Source organism: Triturus cristatus, chromosome 6 (genome assembly GCF_964204655.1).
Source record: "Triturus cristatus chromosome 6, aTriCri1.1, whole genome shotgun sequence".
Lineage (NCBI taxonomy): Eukaryota > Metazoa > Chordata > Amphibia > Caudata > Salamandridae > Triturus > Triturus cristatus.
Genome location: NC_140589.1, coordinates 501,721,376 through 501,744,415, shown reverse-complemented (window position 1 = coordinate 501,744,415; position 23,040 = coordinate 501,721,376). Strand labels below are relative to the sequence as shown.

Here is a 23,040-nt window from a genome sequence, read left to right as displayed (position 1 = left end):
TACAGCGCGGAAAGGATTGTACCGCTATTAAGGGTGAGAAATTATGGTAGCCATGTAGCCCGAGCAGCGGGTCGGCTAAAAAAGGGGGAGTTCCCGTCAGTGTTTGACGTGTGAGGCCGCATCTAAAGAGTCAATGGAGATGATGGCAGCCATCTTGGAGTGAGTGAACTTAACAAGTATCCAAAATGAGTCTAGGGAAAAATGAAGCACAACCACACTAAGAGGAAGGCCCAGGGTAGCAAGTTAATGATATATCTACTCCTTGGGGAACACATTAATAACATGAGAGAAGGTCTGTATTATCTGTTCATGAGTGCTGCCCATGGAATCTGATCGTTTAAGCCTTCTAGGTCTGTCCTCAGACGGTGCACCCATCGCTGTTCAATCTTAAATAGGGCTCTTTGTGTAATCCTAGGGTGTAATCCTAGGGTGTGCCTCAAGGATTAACCATTACTCTTGTGCTCTGTTATGCGTGTCTTAACTGGACCAGTTAAGACACGCATAACAGAGCACAAGAGTAATGTGAGATGCCAGAGAATTACCACGAAACTCTATACTCACTGCAAAGAGAACAACCACACACCAGACTCCCTTAGATGGTTAATCCTTGAGGCACACCCTAGGATTACACAAAGAGCCCTATTTAAGATTGAACAGCGATGGGTGCACCGTCTGAGGACAGGCCTAGAAGGCTTAAACGATCAGATTCCATGGGCAGCACTCATGAACAGATAATACAGACCTTCTCTCATGTTATTAATGTGTTCCCCAAGGAATAGATATATCATTAACTTGCTACCCTGGGCCTTCCTCTTAGTGTGGTTGTGCTTCATTTTTCCCTAGACTCATTTTGGATACTTGTTAGGTTCACTCACTCCAAGATGGCTGCCATCATCTCCATTGACTCTTTAGATGCGGCCTCACACGTCAAACACTGACGGGAACTCCCCCTTTTTTAGCCGACCCGCTGCTCGGGCTACATGGCTACCATAATTTCTCACCCTTAATAGCGGTACAATCCTTTCCGCGCTGTAACCAAGCTAATACCACACCACTAATCATTGGGAAATAATGATTTCAGTAACCTTAGACCACATCTTAAGATGGCCGCTGAATTCGACACTTTTTCCCATGGCTCCGGCTCCACGCACTCACAACACATACTTCCGGGTATTCTGCCCGCCCCCTGCAGAACAGACCAACCGGTATATCTGTCATGGCAACATGCCGGTCATTAGCATTCCCGGGTCGAGTGGCGCGAGGGTAGGTTGATAGCCCATTCCGGCAACAACCGTCAAGTAAGTGCCACAGCGATACTACTACGCGCCCTGATGCTAGTGATGGGTCAGGTGAGAGGTCTGTATGCGTGTCCGCAACTGATGGGGTGATGCTCAATGATGGTTATATTCCCGCCGCTGAACTAGTAAAGTATGACTAAGACGCGGTGTTGTCAGTGCTCTCGCTTGTTTACAGGTTTTGATACCACATGCTGTCAGTGTGCCGCACGAGATGAACATCTATCGGTCCGCTGGCACACTTTGCTCGGCACTCAGTGGGAGTAGGTGGCAACCCAGGGTTTTTGTCGGTTACTATTTACGGCAAACCGGGCTTGCCCTGGACTCTACGCATGGAGCGAGCGATTATGTGGTGGGACCTTTATTTGGTAGTTATGCACTTCTGACTGGCTGATACCTTGAACGGGTTGGCATTCACAGCTCCTGTGACTTCTTCTTCCTTAGTTTGCTTCGTGGTGCTATTTTATCATCTTATTATCCCTTGTGGTTTAACACTCGCATCACAGCAGCTCATATGACGGGATCGCACACGGGCGATTTGGTTTTAATATGCTGACGATACTTGTCGGGCTAGTTATTTTGTTATTTCATGCACCATTTTGTTCCTTACTAGGACACCAGAATCTTGGTGTCCCGGTGGCGCCACGGCCACGGATAGGAGCAGGGTATTACACCAGAATAGTTGAGTGCCCCATGACTCCACTATGATGATACTTGTAGTCACTTCATATAACTTCCTTATAGGGAGCACAGCACTTCCAGTCTTCTGTTTTTAAATTGTTTTTAATTTCACTTTCGTAGGAGAACTGCTACGCACTGTACAGGGTTTGTTGACACTTGGTGACAAAGGACGGTTACTTGTGCCATTTGGTCAAGGGGGTAATCACCACTATGTGAGATTGACCTGTACAGTACTCATTTTAATTACTGCCTTTGCTTGGGATGCCTTCCTTAAAACTTTCCTTTCTTTCTAGGTTCCCTTAGGCATATGGCGAGATCGTTTTCCATATAGCAGGTGGCAGGTAACAGTTGTACTTACCACTTTGTGTAGATTATTTGACAGTTCAATAGGTCCTGAGGAATTGCCACGGATCAATAGGACCACCGGGCAAGAAACATGTCGACCACCACAGAAGAGCTTAGCCAAGCTGAATCATAATATCAGCCAGCTGCCACTCTGTTTTCATTTTTAATCAGGTGGAGAGCCACCCTTAATAAAATTATATTTCTGGACTCTCCAACTTGTTTTAACCCACTTACCTGCACTCACATCTACACCACTAGGTTCCTCTCACACACACTGCATCATACGGCCAGGAACTAAAGATCTCTGCCAAAGAGCCCCTTTTTAGGGTGCCCGTCGGGCATTGCAGCGCCGGCCCGACGAGGAGCAGGTCCATATGATGAAGCATGACACCTAGCTTGCTGGGTGTGTGAGGACCCTAGTTCCGAATAGAGGAATTCCCCTTTCTTACGGTCTCTTCCTTGCACCCACACTCCCCCGTCTCGCTTAGGAACTGCATACTCTTTCTTTTCATTATGACTAATTGGGCATGTATGCTGGACCTTCTTCAATAATAGCCCACCAGTCCCTCTTTTAATAAAATAGTAATTTTTACCCATTCGCTATTCAAAACTTTCACTACTGTTGCACCCACTGGAGTGGGAATAGTAATTTTTACCCCTCCGTTCCAACATTTTCCCTATTGTTAACCCACTGGGTTGAGAATAGTAAATTTTACACATCCGCTATCCAACACTTTACCTACTTTTGCACCCACTGGTGTGGGAATAGTGATTGTTACCTCTGTGCTATCCAACACTTTCCCTACTGTTGCCCCCACTGACATGGGAATAGTAATTTTTACCCCTCCGCTATCCAACTTTTCCCTACTGTTGCACTCAGTGGAGTGAGAATATTAGGTTTTGCCCCTCCGCTATCCAACACTTTCCCTACTGTTGCACCCACTGGAGTGGGAATAGTCATTTATACCTTTCCGCCATTCAACACTTTCCCTACTGTTGCCCCCACTGGAGTGGGAATAGTCATTTGTTTGCCCTCCACTATCCATCATTTTCCCTACTGTTGCACTCACTGGAGTGGGAATATTAAGTTTTGGCCCTCCGCTATCCAACACTTTCCCTACTGTTGCACTCACTGGAGTGCAAAGTTTAATTTTAAAGACTATTAAATATTTTAATGTTTTAATTTATAATATAATGTTTTTATTAGATTGTATGTTATAAGTGTATGTTAATTCATTTATTTGTAAATTTTTATACTTTTATACAATTAAAATAAATTAAAATTAATAGTTTATTAATTGTTTTAAAGGAAATATATATATATATTACATTTTATATATGTATCTTTAAATATTTTTTAAATTACATTTATTTTATTCTTTGTGTTAGAATGTATATTAAATCTAAATAGTTTTTTTAAAGTTTATTTTATCATTTAATATATTTAACATTCTTTTTTATTTAAATTAAAAAATTTATATTTTGTACATCTATATTTTTTACATCGCTATTTTAGTTTCAATATTTTTGTACTTGCAATTTTAAATATAGGATGTCGATATTTTTGACATCTACATTTTTGCATTGATATTTGTGTATGGGGATATTTTGGTATCGATATTCTATCAATGAACCCCTTGCCCGTGCACTGGCTTGTTATTCCAGGTAGACTTCTGCAGCTGCTTCTTAGAGCTGGGAGTGGGGGAGGGGGTACGAAGAAAGTTCAAACTTTGAGAGCTCACGTTTTGTGGAATGCTCTTTCTGAGACTGCACCATATTCCTTACCCAAATAACAAGGAAGTTTCTGCTGTTTGCAGTATGATTTTGTCAAATGTCTGTGGAGGTGAAAATGTATTAGAAAGCGACAACAATTCAATTGGCATAGAATGTGATCCATTTGAAATGTGCAGCGGCATTGTTTCTGGGTCAATGACGATGACTGGAAGGAGGGTCACATTCGGCAAAAGATGATGTAGAAAAGACGGCCAGAAGGGCCCATGTGTGATTTACCTAATCTGTTCAACTCAGATGCATACATTACTCATTTCCATCCCTAGCAGCGTTTAAGAGGGACACCAGCAGTGGTGATTTTGGATTTTTAAACTAATGTCTTGCTTGCATTTTTTTTATTTTCCTTTTTTAGAAAAGCAAGACGTCCAAATGTAGAGAGGGAAACAGTTGATTACTCAGAGTTAAAATTTCTCTCTTTTCATCGTAGGGAACCATGTAGTGACTGTCAGCATCATTCTTCTTTGTTTAACCTTTTTTGAAAGGGTGGAATCCACCTTGGATTCATCTTCACCTTCTTAACAAGGCAAAGGCCCATATAAACATTAGTGTTCAAGTCCTCCTTGTAAGTTCGCCTCGCCATATCAAAACATGCCATTTGCAAGGCATGATTGGATTGGCTATGTGTGATTCTGGCTTATTCTCAGTGGAAGCTTTCAGAGGAAGATAGGCTGCCCTGACCCCATCATGTCCCTCCTTGCCAATCCTGCAAGAAATATTGACTGCAGTTCAACACTGGATTTTGGCTGCCCAAGAGAGCTATCGCATGTGTACCTATTTATAGAAGAGTTAATCTTTTGTTAACGCTATGGCATCCGGATGATGGACTAGGTTTAATGAATCGTGTTCTTGCATCTACCCTCTATCAAGGCCATCATGAATATCCCTGCCCTGCACCGCAGTGCAGTCAAAGCACAAGAAACCGCACCACTGCCAGTGGCCTATTTGTTTTACCAAAAATCACGACATCATGGCATACTGCAGGTGCGGCAGTATATCTATATGCAGTCTAGGCCCCTGGATGATATGAAATTCACGTGCTCTTGGTCATGCCGATGTCCCAATTGTTGAAGCTCTCCTATATTACCAAACTCTAGACCCACACAATCCTGATGATGGTTGTACTATCCATGTTCTCCTAAAGTGTTCTTCTCTACCCTTGAAATGGGATTGGGCTTCCCAAGGTCACATGCCCTTCAAGGACCCTAGAACCTGGATATAGTGGCACAGTAGAATTCCTGCTCCTCCGTACCCAGCAATAGGGCATCCTCACGGTGAGACAGAACGAAAACCGAGAAACCTGGACGAATCTAAAAGGCCTCTAAGGAAAAACTAATGAGAAGAAGTCTGTGGACAAAATGAGGATCTGTGGTGTAATACCTCCCAACTAAGAGAACAGGGATGAATATAGGAGAGACATTTTTGGACAATATATTTTTTTTAATCTTTTAAATTAGAAATGTTTATGGGAAAGCATGTAATGATGGCTACTGGTATTCACAATGGTAGGCAGAAACTGGTTAAGACGGTATAAGAATGTCCATGGTTTATGATGAATTTAAAATGTCTAGTACCTAAAGGCGTGTCGATGTAAACTATCCCTATCCTAGCCTCCTATTAAGTCTCCTTTTAGAGAAAAACGGCGTTAAGAAGGACGTTTAAATAAAAATAGCCAACACAGTGACAAAGAAAGGCTTGTTTATTGGCAACTTTGCTTACTGTTGTGCCTGAAAATAATGAATCTTCTGTGTGAATGTCTAATAAAAAAATGGGTTGCCTTGGTAACACAAGCAATTCAAAGATTTAGCAAGGCGCAGGAGAGCGGGCAGAGGAGGTGGGGAGGCTGTCGTGATTCACTGATTAGGCTGGAGAGTTCAACAGACAGATTGTCGTGGAAGCCAGAGAGAGGGAGACAGCGTGTATATTTGGGAACCAAAGCAGCCTTGCTCTAAAGCATCCCGCGCCTGCGTAATGGCGGCCGCCACCTGTCCTTTTCAAATCAGAAAGCATGCAGTCTAGTCTGCATTATTGATCCGGCGCAGTAATTTCGCGGTATATCTAACATTTGACAGGAGTTCAAAGGAGACCATTGCACAGCGCCAGAAGAGCGTATCACATGGAGGTGGCATCGCTTCCTCCGGTTGCCCTTCTTAAACGCACACATTTTGCCAATCTTTTCAAGTTGACAATAATTGATGGGCTTTAAACGGGAATTTTGTGTCACCAGGGCCCAGGTACTGAAATGATTTAACACTCCAATTCACCCCACACACCTGATACTGTGCCCTGCGCGCTGAGCTGCAACGAGAGCCGCTGCCGTTTCCCGACCTTTCGTAACATAACAACTTGCGCTTCTGACACACCGTAAAAACACTGGAAGCTGTCCGTGGTAGGACGGGAGATTATTAAAATCTTAAATCACGGGCTTCTGCCGGATCTTCCTTTCCAGGCCGTCGCGCGACCCGAGTAGGAGGCACCTGCTACATAACGACATAACTCTTCTTAAGCCTCCATCTTGTAATGCCAGTCTCCAAAGTTCATTTCTCTGGGGCGCCATTTCGCGCTGATTTACCCGTCCCCAGGGGCGCGCGGCCTGGCTGAGAAGATCACTGCTAGGAGCTGTAGGAATAGAACTGCTCATCAAGCGGTAAATGCTTTTCGAAATACGTTGCCTTTTCTCATTTTTGGTAGCATTGAAGTCTGCTCATGCATTTGATTTTGATGACTCAGAATATCAAGTGATGGGGTGTTGCTTTTTACTCATCATTTAAAGTGTGACAACAGACTCACTGCTCTGTTTGAAATACTTTTCATTTATGTGGTGAGTTCCGGGGACGTTTCACTCTTCTGAAAACCTCAGAAGGCGTCTTCTTATAGTCATCTTACTTATGTTCACCCTCTCTCTCTCTCTCTCTTTCCTTATATTCAGGGATCTTTTCGGATTTTGTTATTTAAAAAAGCCCCGGCAGCTCAATATTGAGTGATCAGACCGGTGAATCGAGGTCCAGGGATCCGGTGCAGACTCTCCAAGGGTTATACCTACTATTAATATTCAGTGGTTTCAAGCAAATGTCTTGTGTGTTCTAAAGACAGTATCTCTTCAAACATGGCTTTGTCAGCCACAGGCAGACAGCCACACGAACACAGGCAGGAAGGTAGACGATGTAATCTGTTTCACTGAAGTACTAACATCTAGATCCCTTTAGTCGTGGAATGACTTTATGACATCAAGTACGGCCATCATGGCTATTAAAGCCACACCCTCTTTTTAAATGTGCCTCATGCATCGCTGTGAAAACAGCAGCACAACTAGATGGAGTCTTGTGGACAAAACCTATAGTGAGTTGTGTATGCTACTTTAAGCTATCCAGTTGGTACCCCTGACATTGCCCTAGCTGCTACTGGTTTGACACATTTTGAAGGCAGCCGCAAGTACAAAAAAGTAACAGGCTCAGCGGTGTTTACTGTCTCTATTTTGCACTCCTTGTACTTCCCCAGCCCTTGAGAAGGAAAGTGAAGGCTGGTGAGAGGCTAAGAGTGTGACAATGCACTAAATCTTTGATGCCTGTGGGGAGATGTCATTTCCTTTGCCACTGGTATTCTGGTGAATTCAGGTCAGTGGTGGGCCAGCAGTAGTGGTTTCACAAAAGGCTGCAGAGAAGTGGCTTTACATCATCTGAAAGCACCATATGAGTGATTCAATTGCTGTGCACTTCTTGGATGGTGACCCTTAGCTCTCACTCCCCCCCCCCAATGCACCTTGGCAAGTCTGCAAATCTTCATTGCCACTTGCTTACCCTGCACATCAAATGTATTGGTAAAATCAACTCAGTAGAAAATGAGGCCTTCATGGAAGTCAATCAAAACACAACTTTGTGTTTGTATATCCAGGTGGCCTGGACATACAAAGTCCATTATGCTGCCATGACTGAGAGAACATCATTGGCTTCAAAAAGCACTGAAAGTGTTAAACCTTAAATAGCACAGATCAGCGGAAAAGTACTGCAGAGTTTTACATTTTCCAATTCTGAAAACAAATAATTCATTTACAAACTCTCACAATGATGAATTATCTAAAACACACGATCCAAAGCATGCATTGCTTCTCAAAGCTACAACTTTGTTTTCTTTTTATCAGGCGCACTTGAAATCTTGTAGCATTTGGAAGACTGGTGGGTCCCTTCAGTGCAGGGAAGAAATACTCTCACTTTAGAGACTCACATTTCCTTGCCTCCTGCCCTGTCAAGTCTGATCAAGCACCTGGAAGCCCCATGTAGACTTAAAGGTTGGGTGAAATCGTTATACATAACGAATCCCACTGCTGGGCAGTAACTCAGGTCAGCATCAAGATAGGAGCAGTGTTCCAATTTGTAAACTAGTGCTACCTCACTAGTTGAACAAATATTACAGTGAAGGCTTCACTTCATTTCGTATGGCTTATGCCTCTGATGATAAACAGTGCCCACTTGTCAGAGCTCAACACAGCAGCAAACAATGTAGAACCAGATAATATTGCTGCAATCCGCCTCCAGGAGGTAATCTGTTCCCAAACCTCTTTTCCTAAATCCTATCATCGATCCATTTTAATGTGGATAACATAATACTTAAAATATGTAAATATACACTGGGGAGTGTGAAAACTGAAAGACAAAGGTTTGAATTCTGGGGTGGCAACTAACAAGTTCACCCATCGATTAAATTGTCACTATTGCATTGACTGATGCATTTTATTGTATATGTTGCTATTGTCAGAGGTTCTTTACAGCAGTGGCGGGAATTAGAATGACTCTACCTTTAGCAATTTACTCCAGTCCTGGGCCAGTGTAAAAACAAAACAAAATGGGATTCACGTTTAAGCTAGGATCATTGAAGACCCAGGTAACAATGGTGGTTAACGGAACAAAGCTCAGGTACTAGACAGTTACCATGACAGACACAAGTAGTCTTACTCACCGTTGCATGGCAATGTGTCATTTTCCTCATTGCAAACAGGTTCTCAGCAAAAAGCCTATTTTCCTGCTCGGATATTAGAGAATTTTCATACGAGCAATTGCTACATAAACCATCAACCGTGTGCTAGTATTGAGTTTTCCACAATGCCTCTTTATTTTAAGACAGAAAGAAATCACTTTGCTTTGTAGTAACTTTCAGCAGCAAGAAGTCAATTTTGAAGCCGAGGGTTTGCTGAAGATGCATCATCGAGAAGAACAGCTAATCACAATTAACACAATATATTTGATTCCATATATTCAAGCCTTTGCTCTATGATTCACTATAGCAACATGATCAGGGAGCTATTTTTAGTAATTAAGCAGGCTGCTTACATTACATATTATGTCATCCTTATAGAAATTAAAGGTTGAATATTTTGGTGTTTTGTATTCCAAGTGAAAGAGAGACCTAACATAAAAATGCTATACAGCCATTGGGGTATTTTATTCAATGCACTATGATAGGAATACTGAACATTTTTGAAGAGGATTGATAGGTTACAATAAAATCTTTGTGGCAATGACTTGTCACTTTCTCTTTTGACCTCCTAGTCTTTGTTTCTTTCTTCCCATTTTCACCTGTGATTAACAAGGATATCTCCCCTTATTTAGTGGCTTGGTTGACCCTATGAAAAGTTCATGCACTAGAATATGCCAGTACTAGTACTGCAAACAGACTATTAAAAAGTTTGTAGAGAGCATCTTACTTGTCCCAGACCGATACATTGTGCATCACGATTTGCTGCTGCTACATCACCACTATATCCTTGGCGATTTGTAGTTGCTATGCCCAACATGGCATTTGGTATGGAATCAATGGAATATAGGTTGTTGTAATGTTGAGATTATGATAAAATGAATGGCAGTGTGTCAACTCTCAAACTTACACATTTATAAGACTAAGATAGAGTTTGAGTTGAGGGATGCTAAAAATGTTATAGTGGTTATGCTGGAAATTTTCAGTGAGACAAATGCACAAAATCATGTTTCTCCCAGCTCCGGAGGGACCTATTGCGGCAATAAAACAGAGACACTGGACTGTAGACTGCGTTAATGATTATAACAACAATAATAATATTAATAGTCAAGTGTTTTTGTACATAGCCTATCATATTCATATTTTCTGTTTCTAAGATCTGTAAAGAAATGCTTTCATTATCCAGTTTCGTTGTACTTCAAGACAGTGACAATGTAATGCTCTGCAAAGGCACTGCTATTCATACTACACAAAACAGTCAGTATACTCTTTCGTATTGGGCTGCTCTTTTTATTTAACAAAACATCCATGCTAAATCAATATTTTCTTTCGCTATCGTTTTGAATTGTAAGAGACGTAAGTTGATTAACACGGTGCGTAAAGCGATGACAACAAGAGAACTCAAAGGTTACATACCATTGGGCCGATGTCGCCTTTGGGTCCCTATGAGAAAAATAAATCCAATAAGGACAAAATTAGAAAATAGTAGAACATGATAAATGCGAGTAAGGCCCTCATTTTGAGTGTCCCGTTAACTCTGGTATGTGCGGAAACTCCTTCTATTGCACATACAGGAGATATCAGTTTTGTTGCTCACGTGATACCCCATAGATATTGCAGGGACATGCAGAAATGTGTGCCATAAGCACCAAACTTCACGTTATTCCCCCAAAACTCATAGTAGATGACAATTATCGCACTTGAAAAATTATGTACATCTCGGTGTCACCTTTTATCAGATGCTATTATAGTATCCTACAACTGGCCACAAGTAAAAGGGCCTAATTGTTATTAAAAACCTCAGTAGTTAAAAAACACACCCACTCTAAGCATGATCTTCCAATCGACAAATGCACAGTCAAATTGTGGGTTCTGGATAAAAAAAAAAAAAGTTTCAATTTACCTCGGGTGGTAGAGAAAGTCCGATAAGACAGCAAGCCTTAAGGTGGCAAGGGCATAAGACCACTCTTTCCAATTGATATTCAACACACGCCGACAGAACCATTGTAGTCGCACAAAATGGTCCGTCTGTTTGACATTGTTAGGGTCACTCTCCCTTTCCTTTGGTTCGGGTATGGAACTGAGCACTTATTGTGATAAAAGCAGCTGCTGCTGTGCTGAAACACAGAATCCTATACTTACATCCCCCCTCCTCTTTACTGCAGCAAAAACACTAGACTAGGTTATGTCAGTATCTTATTTTCACTCCCCCCCAATCACATGTACAATCAGGCATGTGCTCTCACACTCCCGCAGCCGCCTCATCTGCCACAAGCACACTCATACTAATGATTCAACCTCCCTTACAACCAACATCTCATTCATTATTCATCTGCATCAGATCTGAAAAGTCTTTAAAGTGATGAAGAAAATAGTGGGTGGAGGAAGTAGCAGAAGTGATGCATGAAAAGTGGTAAAGAGCATTAGAAAATTAGTTGTAGGCGAGGTAACACAGGCGCAGTCTGAATTCCAAATTGCATCATTTTAAAAAACAAGAATGTGTTGGATACATTTGAGACAGGTTGGCTTTATTAACCGTTAAAGTCGCATAAAACGTGTTAAAACATGGCAGAATTGTGGATTAGAAATATTTGGTCGGAAGCATGACGAGTTTGACTTGTATGTATGCAAGGGATCACATGGAAGCCAGGGTCGGACTGGGACAGGCAATAGACTTGATACCAAAATAAAAGTGGCCACTCTTAGTAAGTAAATAGCTCAAAACGAGCCCAATGTTTTCAAATTAAGGCAGTTTTGAAGTTGTATATACACGCTCTTAACCTTTTTGCAAGTATTGAAGACTGCATGGAAGTGTACTTGTTGAAGGCAGTGTTTGCAGTAAAATCAGGGAATTCAGGTAGAAAACCAACCCAGCAAATCATTAAACAGTTCCACAAACAGCAAAAGAAATGACCAACAAACTGACCTGCAAGACTATCCAGTCGGACACTGCCTGAAATCCCTATTGGCCAGTCCGACCCTGATTGAAGTGGACTACAAGCTCCGAAAATATGAAGATATTTGGAGAGAATATAAAAGGGCATGAACAGCATACACATCAGTGTCCATAATTTTAAGTCTCGCCTGCGACAGCACATGTGCTGCATGCACTCTTACATTCGAGCAACATTGTAAACAAAAGTGGCTTGCAGCCCACCCACTGCTTAACATTCGTTGACTTTATTGTCACTCTTATTTGTTTCCTTCTAACTGGCCATCACATGCTGGCTTCACATCCTCATCTTTCAGCTGGAAAATGGACCAAGTACTGATTGCTTCAGCTTCATTGACGTCATTCCATTGATCACGCTGTAACTGAGGTACTACTTTTCTTTTTTTCCTCTGCCCTGTCGTCCTTTTTGACCCTCTTGTCATTTGTAGCTATGTTTTACTATGTTATATGGAGTTCAAAGAGGCTGTTTTCTACTTTGAAATGGATGTTTATTGAGACAACAGATGTTGTCTGCTTCCAAAAGTATTTTCATTGAGACATGGACAGAATTTCTTTCTTTATGTGATAGGACGTTTTGCAAAATACCATATTTTTTTTCTTCTTTACGCATGGGCAGTTTAACTAATTTGCTGAAAATCACAGGAGTGTTGTGCTCAGACCTCAACCACACTAAAGGTGACTTGTAAAAAGTCTGACTACTGGTAATCGCACGGTTTAGCATAGGTCAACACTGGTTTATATTATTACATTTAGGAAGGTGCAAAATTCAGTTTGGGAATATCTACAAGTTAATGGTCAAGGCGGGTTTTATATTACTATTTTGGAAATTACACTTTTAGAAAGTTGTCATTTTCATGACCAAAGCCAAAAGACTTTTCTGCCAAAGTCCAGCTGCCATCTGACTTCTGATGGCTCCCCAGTGGCGCGATGCATATTGCTCCCAGACAGTGGACAGAGGGCTCTGGGTTGGGGAGGGGGTCTCCTCTATTGACAGGATGACCCAACTCCTTCCTGAGCTTTAGAATATGTCTACGCTGCCACTGGCAGATGAAACTCACTTTTAGGCCAGCCTCTCTTTTGTCTCTCTGGTTGCGCTGCCTCCAAACCCAGAGAAAGGGGAGGAACTGACCAGAAATGGTTTAAGGGGTGGACAAAGGATCGCCCGATGCCCACAGACTGTCACTCAGCATAAATGTGCACCCCCACAGAACTCTCCTTGGAACACTCCTGGACCTGTTAAGAATTAGAAGAAGGACTGCTTTACTCCACGAAGAACCTGAAGAAAGATTGGACTTGCTTGCTTGCAGATGTGACTCCACGGGTCAGTTGGCTGACTTCCTGTTTGAGCTATAAGGACACAACAAGTTTCCAAAGGCCTCTGTCCCTGCAACTGCCATGCTGACCAGTTCGCATTGGACCTGCCCTGGACCCTGCTGTTGGCCTCTGTTGGAGTGAGTCTTAGCCCCCAAGTGCTGCCCCCAGGTCCTGGACCATTGGTTAGAATTACAGAGCACTTCTCCTGTCCACAAACTGCAAGAAGTGGGACTTAGAAACTTTTGTCAACTTTCTGCCTGGAGAACTGACGGAGATCCGGGTCACCATGGAAGCCACAGCAATTGATGTTGAATCACCAGTGGGCCTTAACTAAAAAACAACAAACTGCAGCGTGTACCCTCTCTGGAACAGCAAGCGAATGGAAGCTCCTTCCCTTTTGGACATTTGCAACTTATTACATTTTTTGTGTATTAAAATTACTCTTTTCTGGGATTAAATATATTTTATGAGCATTTTAATTATTTAATACTCTTAATTACATTTTTTAACTTCTTGCATTGTGTTCTAAATGTTGCTCATTCTTAAAGTATATATGGTTCTATGGAGCCCTTGTTCAGGAGAAAAACATAACTCAATTCCTTAAATTATTACGAGGAACGTCGATATTAATTAATTGTCTCATACCAAACGTAAGTATTTGCATTAACTCAATACATATATAAAACCAGATTCAAGGGAACATTACATTTCTTTTTTTTCATCCTACAAATCATTGTGACAACAGCCATACCTGTCCATAATTGGAATGAACTCAGACTTCAGTATGCAGGGCTTTTCTCGTGGCATTTGTTGACATTACTGCTTTGTGGCTCCACCTCCCTTGTATTTTTTTGAATTTTTATTTTAATTTTATGGAGTTTTATATAGCGCAAACTTGACCCAAAGGCATCGGGTATCAGAGCGCTTTACATAGCACCAGTTGTGTTAAATGAGGAAAAATTCATTTTTTTGTTGTTAGGCACTGGGAGATTAAGTGATTTGCTCAGAATCACAGGATGTTCAGCGTCGTTGCCGAGACTCGAACCCAGTTCCCCAGATTTGAGGTCGACCGCCCTAGCCGTTAGTCCAACTCCTCTCCCAATATGTTTCCTTTTGGTGGTAGTATTGTAAACATCACTGCAAGGCTCTGTGCCGTCACAGAGCTTCATACCAGAGGCACTGCAAGAAACCATTGAATCTCTGCACAAATTCTTAGTTTTATGTGCCACCGTGGGTATGGGGGGTTTTAATGCCTCTTACAGTGCTGCAGCTTCAGGAGTCACAAGCTACAATATTTGATCATCAAAAGACAAGTCTAATAATCACTTTTTCCTGAGCTACTTCTTTCCCTAAGAACTAGATTCACAATGGATACTTGTCCATGATTTATGATCAGCTTCACAATAGATGCCGATCTATAATAAATGCATGATCAGCGTCACTATGAGGATTGCATATCTTCATGTCATATTTCTTTTTAATAACATTATTTAGGAAATTATTTGGATTTGTACCTAGCATAACACTCCCTGTTAACCATCAATTGTCCAGAACAGCCATTTAAGTTTCTTTGGGCACTGAAGGGGATGTGACCTCTCTCCGCTGACCAGTCTTCTCTCTCATTAACATGTGAATCTCCTGGTGGCGCAGGAAGGAGGTGCTGAATCGGAATCCCTTCCCACATTCGCGGCAGTGGTAGGGTCTTTCTCCAGTGTGTCATCTTTCACGCAACATCATATTGCTTTTGATACTGAAGCATCGTCCAAAAATACTACATGCAAAGGGCCGCTCCCCCGTATGGATCCTCTGATGCTTGATGAGGGTCGAGCTGACGCTGAAGCTCTTCCCACATTCAGTGCAGGTAAAGGGTTTCTCCTCTCTATGGACCTTCCGATTAATCTGTTACTGTGACCCTTGCCCAAAGGTCTTTCCACTTTATAACGCATGAAGGGCTTCTGTTCACTGTGGATTGTCTGGTGTTTATCTAGTTAAGAACTTTTTCATGAACGATTTAGTACACTTGCTGCACTGAAAGATTCTTTCTTTGGAGTGAGTCTTCTGATGCGTCACAAGAGCGGATTCAAGACAAAAAGTTCGTCCACATTCTGTGCAAGTGAAGGGCTTCTCCCGTACTCTCTTCTGTTTTATGATTTGGGACCCATGGCTAATTTCTTTGAGGGGCTTTTCTCCATTTTGAATTTTCTGGTGTATGACAAGGGTGGAACTTAACCTGAAGCTGTTTCCACAATCATTGCATGTAAAAAGGCTCTGTCCTGCTTGAATTCTCTGGTACACGGCAAGTGTGGCTTGTCCACTGAAGCTTTGATCACACTCTGGGCATAAGCATTTTTCTTTCCAACATGGGCTCTCTGATGCACCTAGAATTATAGATTGTCACTAAAACATTCTCGGCAGTCAGGGCACTCGTACGGTTTCTCCCCTGTGTGCGTTCTCTGATGGATCACCAATGAGAAGCAATCGCTGAAATATTTGCTACATTTCACACACTGGTTCGACTGACCTGCAGCGCTTTCTTTGTGTGCCACGAGAGCAGTACTGCTGCCAAACCTTCTCCCGCATTCATTACAAACATGGAGAGCCTCTGTGGCGGGAATGGTCTGGAGTTGCTCTATTTCACTGAGGCTTTGGCCACATGGAGTACAGTGGATTGGTTCATCTCCATCGATGCAACCTTCTGGGAGGGGGTCTGCTTCACAGGCAGTGGGTGGATCCAGCCCATTTTCTGTAATGTTTTTCTGTGTCTGTCGTTCTTCTTGCTGTTGCCAAACTAGCTCTTCTTGCTTTGAACACCAGCATGCCTCCTCTTCGACTCTCTGTGATAGTTCATCAACAAGTTCTAGCATCTTGTTGCATTTTTCATTTTCATTCATGTCCATGGCTGTGGTCTCTGCTCCGAGCCGGGCTGCACGTGGTCTGCAGCCCCTTGTGGTCCCTGCACGTGGCCTCCCCACGGCCTCATGCGACGTTTGTTTCCGTTTGTTTCCTTCCAATCGAAGTCTTTCCACTTTATTTCTTGTAGTTCTTTATAGAACACGAGTTTTCATCTTTGTTATTACTGTACTTCGTTTTCACAATCATTTCAAACCTATTTCTTTATTTAAAACCATCAGACGCATCCCCAGCACTGTGGCACCCTAGCAGTTTTATCAACGTGAACTATAATGTAATTGTTCTTGGGAAGCTAAAGGGAACCCAGAACCCACATTTAGAAAACGTACTCTCTGCACAAGAAAAGTGATATGTAATAGCTGCTTAGAGATTCTATATATGTGCATTAATTAAACGCAATTCTTTACGTAACCATGTATTGTGATAAAAGGTGATGCCAATGCAAGCCAGAAAATGCGGTCAATAATTATCAGGAACTACTGACATGCTATCGTTAGATGATTTTTTCCATACAACACAACATTTTCACTCACTACAACATCCTACCCATTAAAATTTATAACAACCATAGCCAAATAAAACCCTTTATATATTTTGAAAAATGTAGATATATTGATTAGCAGGTAGGAACCAGTGTCGTTTACAGTGCGTTTTAATGATAATTATTTGTTCATTGTGACAGCATGGATAGCGTGATCGATATGTGATAGACAGCAATTGAAAGAAAAAGGAAAACGCTGTTCACTTGCTCAGCAAAACCTTAACCAAACGCAATGATTCATGTACCCAAGCCTGTGTTACTACAGTGTTATGTTGGTAGATCATATACAATTGATTTTCAATAATCAAGCTAATAACTGACAAATGTGTGGATAAGAGCATTTGTGGGTCAGGAGTGAGGATTTTAAAGGCACCGCATACATGTATGAGTTAAATTTCACCTCATTGGATACATTTGTACATTGGACTAGACAGTGATTATGTTTTAACAACCTAGGTCAATGCAATGCTACCCCATGGGAACACTTCAGAGATCTATAGGAAGACAGGAGTAAATAGTAACATGATTTCTAGTTGAGGACATGCTGAATCAATACGAGTGGTAGCAAAACCCATAGAAGGGGTATTCGAATGAGAGACTTGGAGAACTTTAATGAATAAAATACTCAAGCCAAAACACTCTCCCTCTCTATCAATCAATGTGAACATGGGCCAGCCACCCTTCCAATGTTCCCTCTTCAGGTCCATCTCCAAAAAATCTTTTTGTTAAAACTGATTAATTATACAAGGAGATACTCACTCATGGACGTCATTTAGGGGTCGCAGTTGCGTCCCCTAGGTTGCCCCTTGCTAGCCCTGGCACTGCCTTTGGGACCCCTGGTCCCAGAGCTGGCAAAATCAGTGCCACAAACACAGGGTGTCTCCCATAATCAAAGTCAAGCTCTAACCTTGTTTTCTGCTCATTTGTATTACTTTAATAGTGAATATTAGTTTATTATTCACTATTAGTGTAATAAAAAGTGGAGCAGCAAGATCTGGCATCACTGGCATCTTAGGTAAGAAAATAAAATGGCTTTAAATGTATGTTGTGTGCATGCATGTGGGTGAGAGTGAGTTAGTGTGAGAGAGAGCGTGTATATGTTTGAGCATGTATGTTTGCATGTGAGATCGTGAATGTGTCAAAATGAGTAAGTATAAGTCAGTCAGAATGAGTGAGAGAGTGCGAATGAGTGATTCAGGGTAAGAGTGAGTGCAAGAGACTAGGTGAAAATAAATGAGTGCAACTGTGTTCTAATGAGAGAATGAGTGTGAACAAATGAATGTAAGTGAACCTCTATTGTTATGCTTGCAAATCCCCTGTTGGACCTGGCATGCTTCTTGGCATATAGAAGCACCCTTGGCAAAATATTGGCATTGGCATACCGGAGACAATACTTGCATTTGGGATGCCCTCAGTAGGATGCTAGTGCTGGCTCACTGTAGGTAAAATTTGGCACAGGGCACCCATGAACAAATGTCAGCGCTTGCCTACTGGAGGAAATCCTTGGCATAGATAGCACCTGTGGTAAATTGTGGGTAATGGAACTTTGGAGGAAATTTTTGACATATGGGAGGACAATTGTGGAAATGTCATGGAGTCATCCATGACAAAATGTGGTCCACAACACATTAGACATAACCTTTGACATAAGGGACATCGATAGTGCAAGAGAATCAGTATTAGGAAAATTCTGGCACTGGCATATTGTATGTAATGTTTGGGCAAAAGGGTCCACTATAGCAAAATGCTGTCAGGTTTCATTATCTGGGCACACCATGAAAGGACTTGAATATTTAGTGAGTAGTTTATTTGGGCCTATGGCTGTTTTGCGAATTTATGTGAAAATTGTGCATTAAAATGCACTAGTTAAGCTAATTTATCTCAAACGTTTCTCAGGGGTAGAAATCCCAACCCCTCTGTTCTCCCCTAGAAGAATATAGAATATTAATTGGGCAATTAATATGTAACTTCAGCAATGTTAATTATTGTGATGTCATCAGGATTAGGGTCGTGTGACATCTCTTCTTGAGCTGATTCAGGGTCAAACTTCATATGATGTCACTTCCGGAGACATAATTATGGTCAAAGGGTATATGAAGTCACTTCCGATACCCCTGGTATTTTGGCGAATCAACGTCCATGTTACTGGGAGCAAGGGGCATGGAAATGAATCACTTGACTTTGTTTTAATATGGCCTTATCCATACTTGCTCCCGAGAGTTAATTGTGTTAGTTGATACACACAGCAACTCTATCCACGCAGACATCTCCAACTACAAAGTGGCTTCCCAGTTCCCTGGAATGTTTACTGACAGCAAGAATTGCCGTAGATGCATGCGAAAAGAGAGTGGGAGATGGAAGTGTGTATGTCTATGTGCACGTGCACGTAGGTACGAGTGTCCTTTATGATTAGGGCTCCCAGTTTTATGGTATTTATTTTTTTGCCATTTCCATCTGTATTTATTCCTATTTATTTTTTGCTAATTTTATATTTATTTATCCATATTCATTTTGGGTTTTGTGGAACCATTTTGCTGAAATTACTATACTTCCACATTTATTTAACCAATAAATATGCACTCATGCTTGAATGTCTGCCATTTTTCAGTGCTGTGAACACCCGCAGAAGATAAATCAATGCACTTATAGGAAAATATGCAAATTTCAGTATCAACCTTGTGCATATCTACTGCTTTTAGAGCCTCTTTACTAAAATTCCTTTCTTTTTTAACCCTCTTATCTATCAATCCACACATCTATTGGCCTGGCAGTCATGGCAGACAGTATTTAAAATTACTCAAAAAGCAACCCAATTTCTGTTTTTATCCACATTTAAAAATAAATACAGACAAGAAAATTGATGTTTCCTGATTTATCCGTAAAAATCAGTAACACTGAAAACAGAGAGCCTTATTTATGATTAAATATTAATCATGGCATGGATTGCTATTGTTTTCCATCCTGTTGTGGGAATTGAACATCCAAGACTAAGTTCAGAAGCCATTACCTGCGTGTGTATGCACAGAAAAGACTGATATTTAAATATTCATTACCATGCAAGGTTCAGTTGGGCCTGAACTTTATAAGAACACACATTTTACGTGTGAACACTTACAGGTGCTCCAGGTGGTCCAGGATAACTAGCAGCTGTTCCTCCCTGAAATAAAGGAAAAACAGGTAAGTCACAGTCACAGTCTGTAATGGTATTACATAGTATTTGAAAACAGAAAAAAATGTACCTGGATCCTATATAGGCTGCCCATCCCGTTTCTCTCGTTGTGCTGTGTACATTGAAAAATAGAGACATTTTTAAAATGAGACCTGTACTGACTTGTCCTAAAACAAATGACAGCGAACTTTATAGCATAGGTTTAAAATGACAAAGATTAGGTGCAAACAGACGGTGTCAGGTAACCTAAAAGTAAACGTTCAAAGTATGTATGCTATGCATGTATGCGCATGTGCTAATCTATGTGTATAATTGCACGTGTATGAGCAATTGCGCGTATGTGTGTGTGTGAGACTATACTATCCACATAATTGTGCATGGTGGTGAAAATCAAACCAGGATGCATGGGGTTCTATTTTAGCGGTTTGGTAAAATCATATTAAAAATACTTCATGACTATTAGAGAGTTATTTCTCGATGTACAGTAGTCCTTACATAAATCTGTAAGGATGTAAAAATAGTTTTTCTGCTGTCAGATTTTCTAATAAACTCGAATTTTACCGTTGCACTATAATAATAAATATAGCCCTATAGTAATAAATGTGTCAATGAGTGTCTGTCAGTATAGTTTCTTTAAATAACGTTTTACAGGACCTGACTAAGGCTCTTTGAAGCGAAAGGCATCTGATCGTAACTGCTTGAATGAACCCAGCATCATTAACTACACACTTGAATGCTTGTCTTTCTGTCCAATGGTTAAAGTGACATTATTGGTAGGTGAAAATGTCAGTTAAAAAGTAACATTTTAAACTTAAAAAAAGCACTCAAATTCGCCAGTTATTGCTTACTGAGCTAACTTGAACTTGTGCTCCCACCATGCCCAGTGTTGTCATCAATTATGTCATTTGAGAGGTCATCAATGATTTCATTAAACATGTCATGAGCAAGGCAATCTGTGAGGTCATGAGCCGAGCGTGGTGTTTTTTTAATATAAAGTAAGATATTACTACCATACTTAACTAAAATGTCACTTTAACCTTTGTTATTTTTCAGTGAATTTCTAGGTGTTTTTTTTAACCATAAAGTAAGATCTTATTATTAAACCCAAAACACAGTGGTCAACTAACACACAGACGTTAGATGTGCATGGTTGTGGTCCTGTGCCCAGCCCCCTCCGAATCCTTTGCAGTACACTTTCTACAGCCATGTGAGATATGGGGTTGGGTGCAGAGACTCTGCTCCACACCACTATGGGCGACCAACAATCTACCACACACAGTCAATTGGCATGAACAGATTAAACCCCCGCTTGACAGATTACCTTGAAAGTTTTCAGTTCCTGAAGTGTGGATGCACTTTTTTGTTTCAGAAATTTCGTAAGGATTTGTCAAATGGTGCCAAAGTTATTTACAAAACATAAAACGCTCTTACTGTGGAAAGTCTGACATAACTGTGAAAGATATATATATTTGTATATATATATATGCAATAGAATTGTCTCTTTACCAAAGAACGGGTTTGTTGAACAGACGAAGCAAACCCAAATGATGGTGCAATTGTGGTTTATTTCATGCCCAACACCATTGCCGCCATAACGCGTTTCAGCCCACGTGGGGCCTTGATCACATGACCCATATACATATATATATATGTATCCAAATTCTCCGCTCCTTCCGTTTCCTGTATCGAAAAAGACGGCCAACGGGCCTAAAGTAGCTTCTGCAATGTGTTCATTGCTGATAGTTCGCTATAACGAGTTTCGGCCTGGACTGGCTTTGATCACATGACTCAGTGGCAATCGCTACTATGAAAGAGATATATATATATATATATATATATATATATATATATATATATATATATATATATATATATATATATATATATATATATATATATATATATATATATCGTCGAAATCCAACTGTTTCACGAAAGAATCACACTGCTTGATCTTCCGAAGTAGGAAACGGACACCAAACTTTGTGCTTAATTAATTTATTTTCCCGCAGTAAATGCCGCCATGACGCGTTTCGGGCCCGTAAGCCCTTGATCACATGACCATATATATACACACATATATATATACAACAAAGAAGTGCCAAGCCCGGTTTGAAGTTGCACAGGTATTTATTTAATTTTCTGCAAACTTAACGCTACACGTTTCGGCTTGCGCCTTGGTCACAGGTGGGTGACATTACAATCGTGTACAAGTGCTCAATATCAGTCATATATATATATAGATATAGATTTAGAGATATAAATATAAGTATAGATAGATATATACACACACACGTATATAGCTCAGTTACAGTTAGTAAGTAAAACGTTTTTCCCCTATACGAACCAATCTTAAAACTACATAAACTTTACAAATCCTAAACTTGTTGTGTTAACTTTTGTTTACAATTTACCCACCACCTTCAAGTTATTATAAGTAGCACACAGCCATAGATGCTATTTGCAGCTCGCTAACTAGACAGAACTACAGTGGAATAGTCTACAGTAGAGTGTTGTAGAGTGGAGTGGCATGCGTTGGAATAGCGTAGAGTGGAGTGGCATAGAGTGGAATGGCATAGAGTGGACTAGAGTATAGTGGAGTAGCGTCCAGTGGAGTTGCATAGAGTGGAGTGGCATAGACTGGAGTGGCGTAGAGTGGAGGTGCGTACAATGAAAGAGCGTAGAGTGTAATGGTGTACAGTGGAGTTGCATACAGTGTAATAACATAGAGTGGAGTGGCTTAGAGCAGAATCTCATACAGTGGAGAGGCGTAGAGTGGAATATAGTGAAATAGCTTATAGTGGAGGGGCGCACTGTGCAGTGGCGTTGAGTGGAGTGGCGTAGAGTCGAGTGGCGTACACTGGAGTGGCGTATAGTGGAATACTGTGGAGTGGCAAATAGTGTAGTGGTGTAAAGTGGAGAAGCATATGGGTGTATGTGAAATTTAGCAGTAGTGTACATTGTGTTGTGTAGAGTAATGCAAAACAGCAATTACGCTGCCTTGCATTACTCAAGATTTATTGATCAATGCAGGGCCATGCATGGTGGCCTTGCATTGCTTTGTAAATCTGACTCT

The 23,040-nt window shown here is 41.1% G+C and overlaps 1 protein-coding gene, 1 long non-coding RNA gene and 1 pseudogene across 3 annotated transcripts in view; 1 reads left to right on the top strand and 2 right to left on the bottom strand.

The window, feature by feature from the left end:
• The window catches only part of COL19A1 (collagen type XIX alpha 1 chain), a 2,198,704-nt gene that overhangs the window by 313,131 nt on the left and 1,862,533 nt on the right, over positions 1-23,040 (bottom strand). For both annotated transcript variants that reach the window (XM_085610910.1, XM_085610909.1), the window contains exons 40-42: positions 20,035-20,076; positions 19,911-19,952; positions 10,494-10,520 (exon numbers count right to left, since the gene is read on the bottom strand). In XM_085610910.1, the coding sequence (XP_085467036.1) occupies positions 10,494-10,520; positions 19,911-19,952; positions 20,035-20,076 (111 nt within the window). The remainder of the gene's footprint in view (positions 1-10,493; positions 10,521-19,910; positions 19,953-20,034; positions 20,077-23,040) is intronic.
• The window catches only part of LOC146817329 (uncharacterized), a 76,553-nt gene that overhangs the window by 31,847 nt on the left and 21,666 nt on the right, over positions 1-23,040 (top strand). The window lies entirely within an intron of this gene.
• On the bottom strand, positions 14,884-16,241 carry LOC146817330 (uncharacterized; annotated as a pseudogene).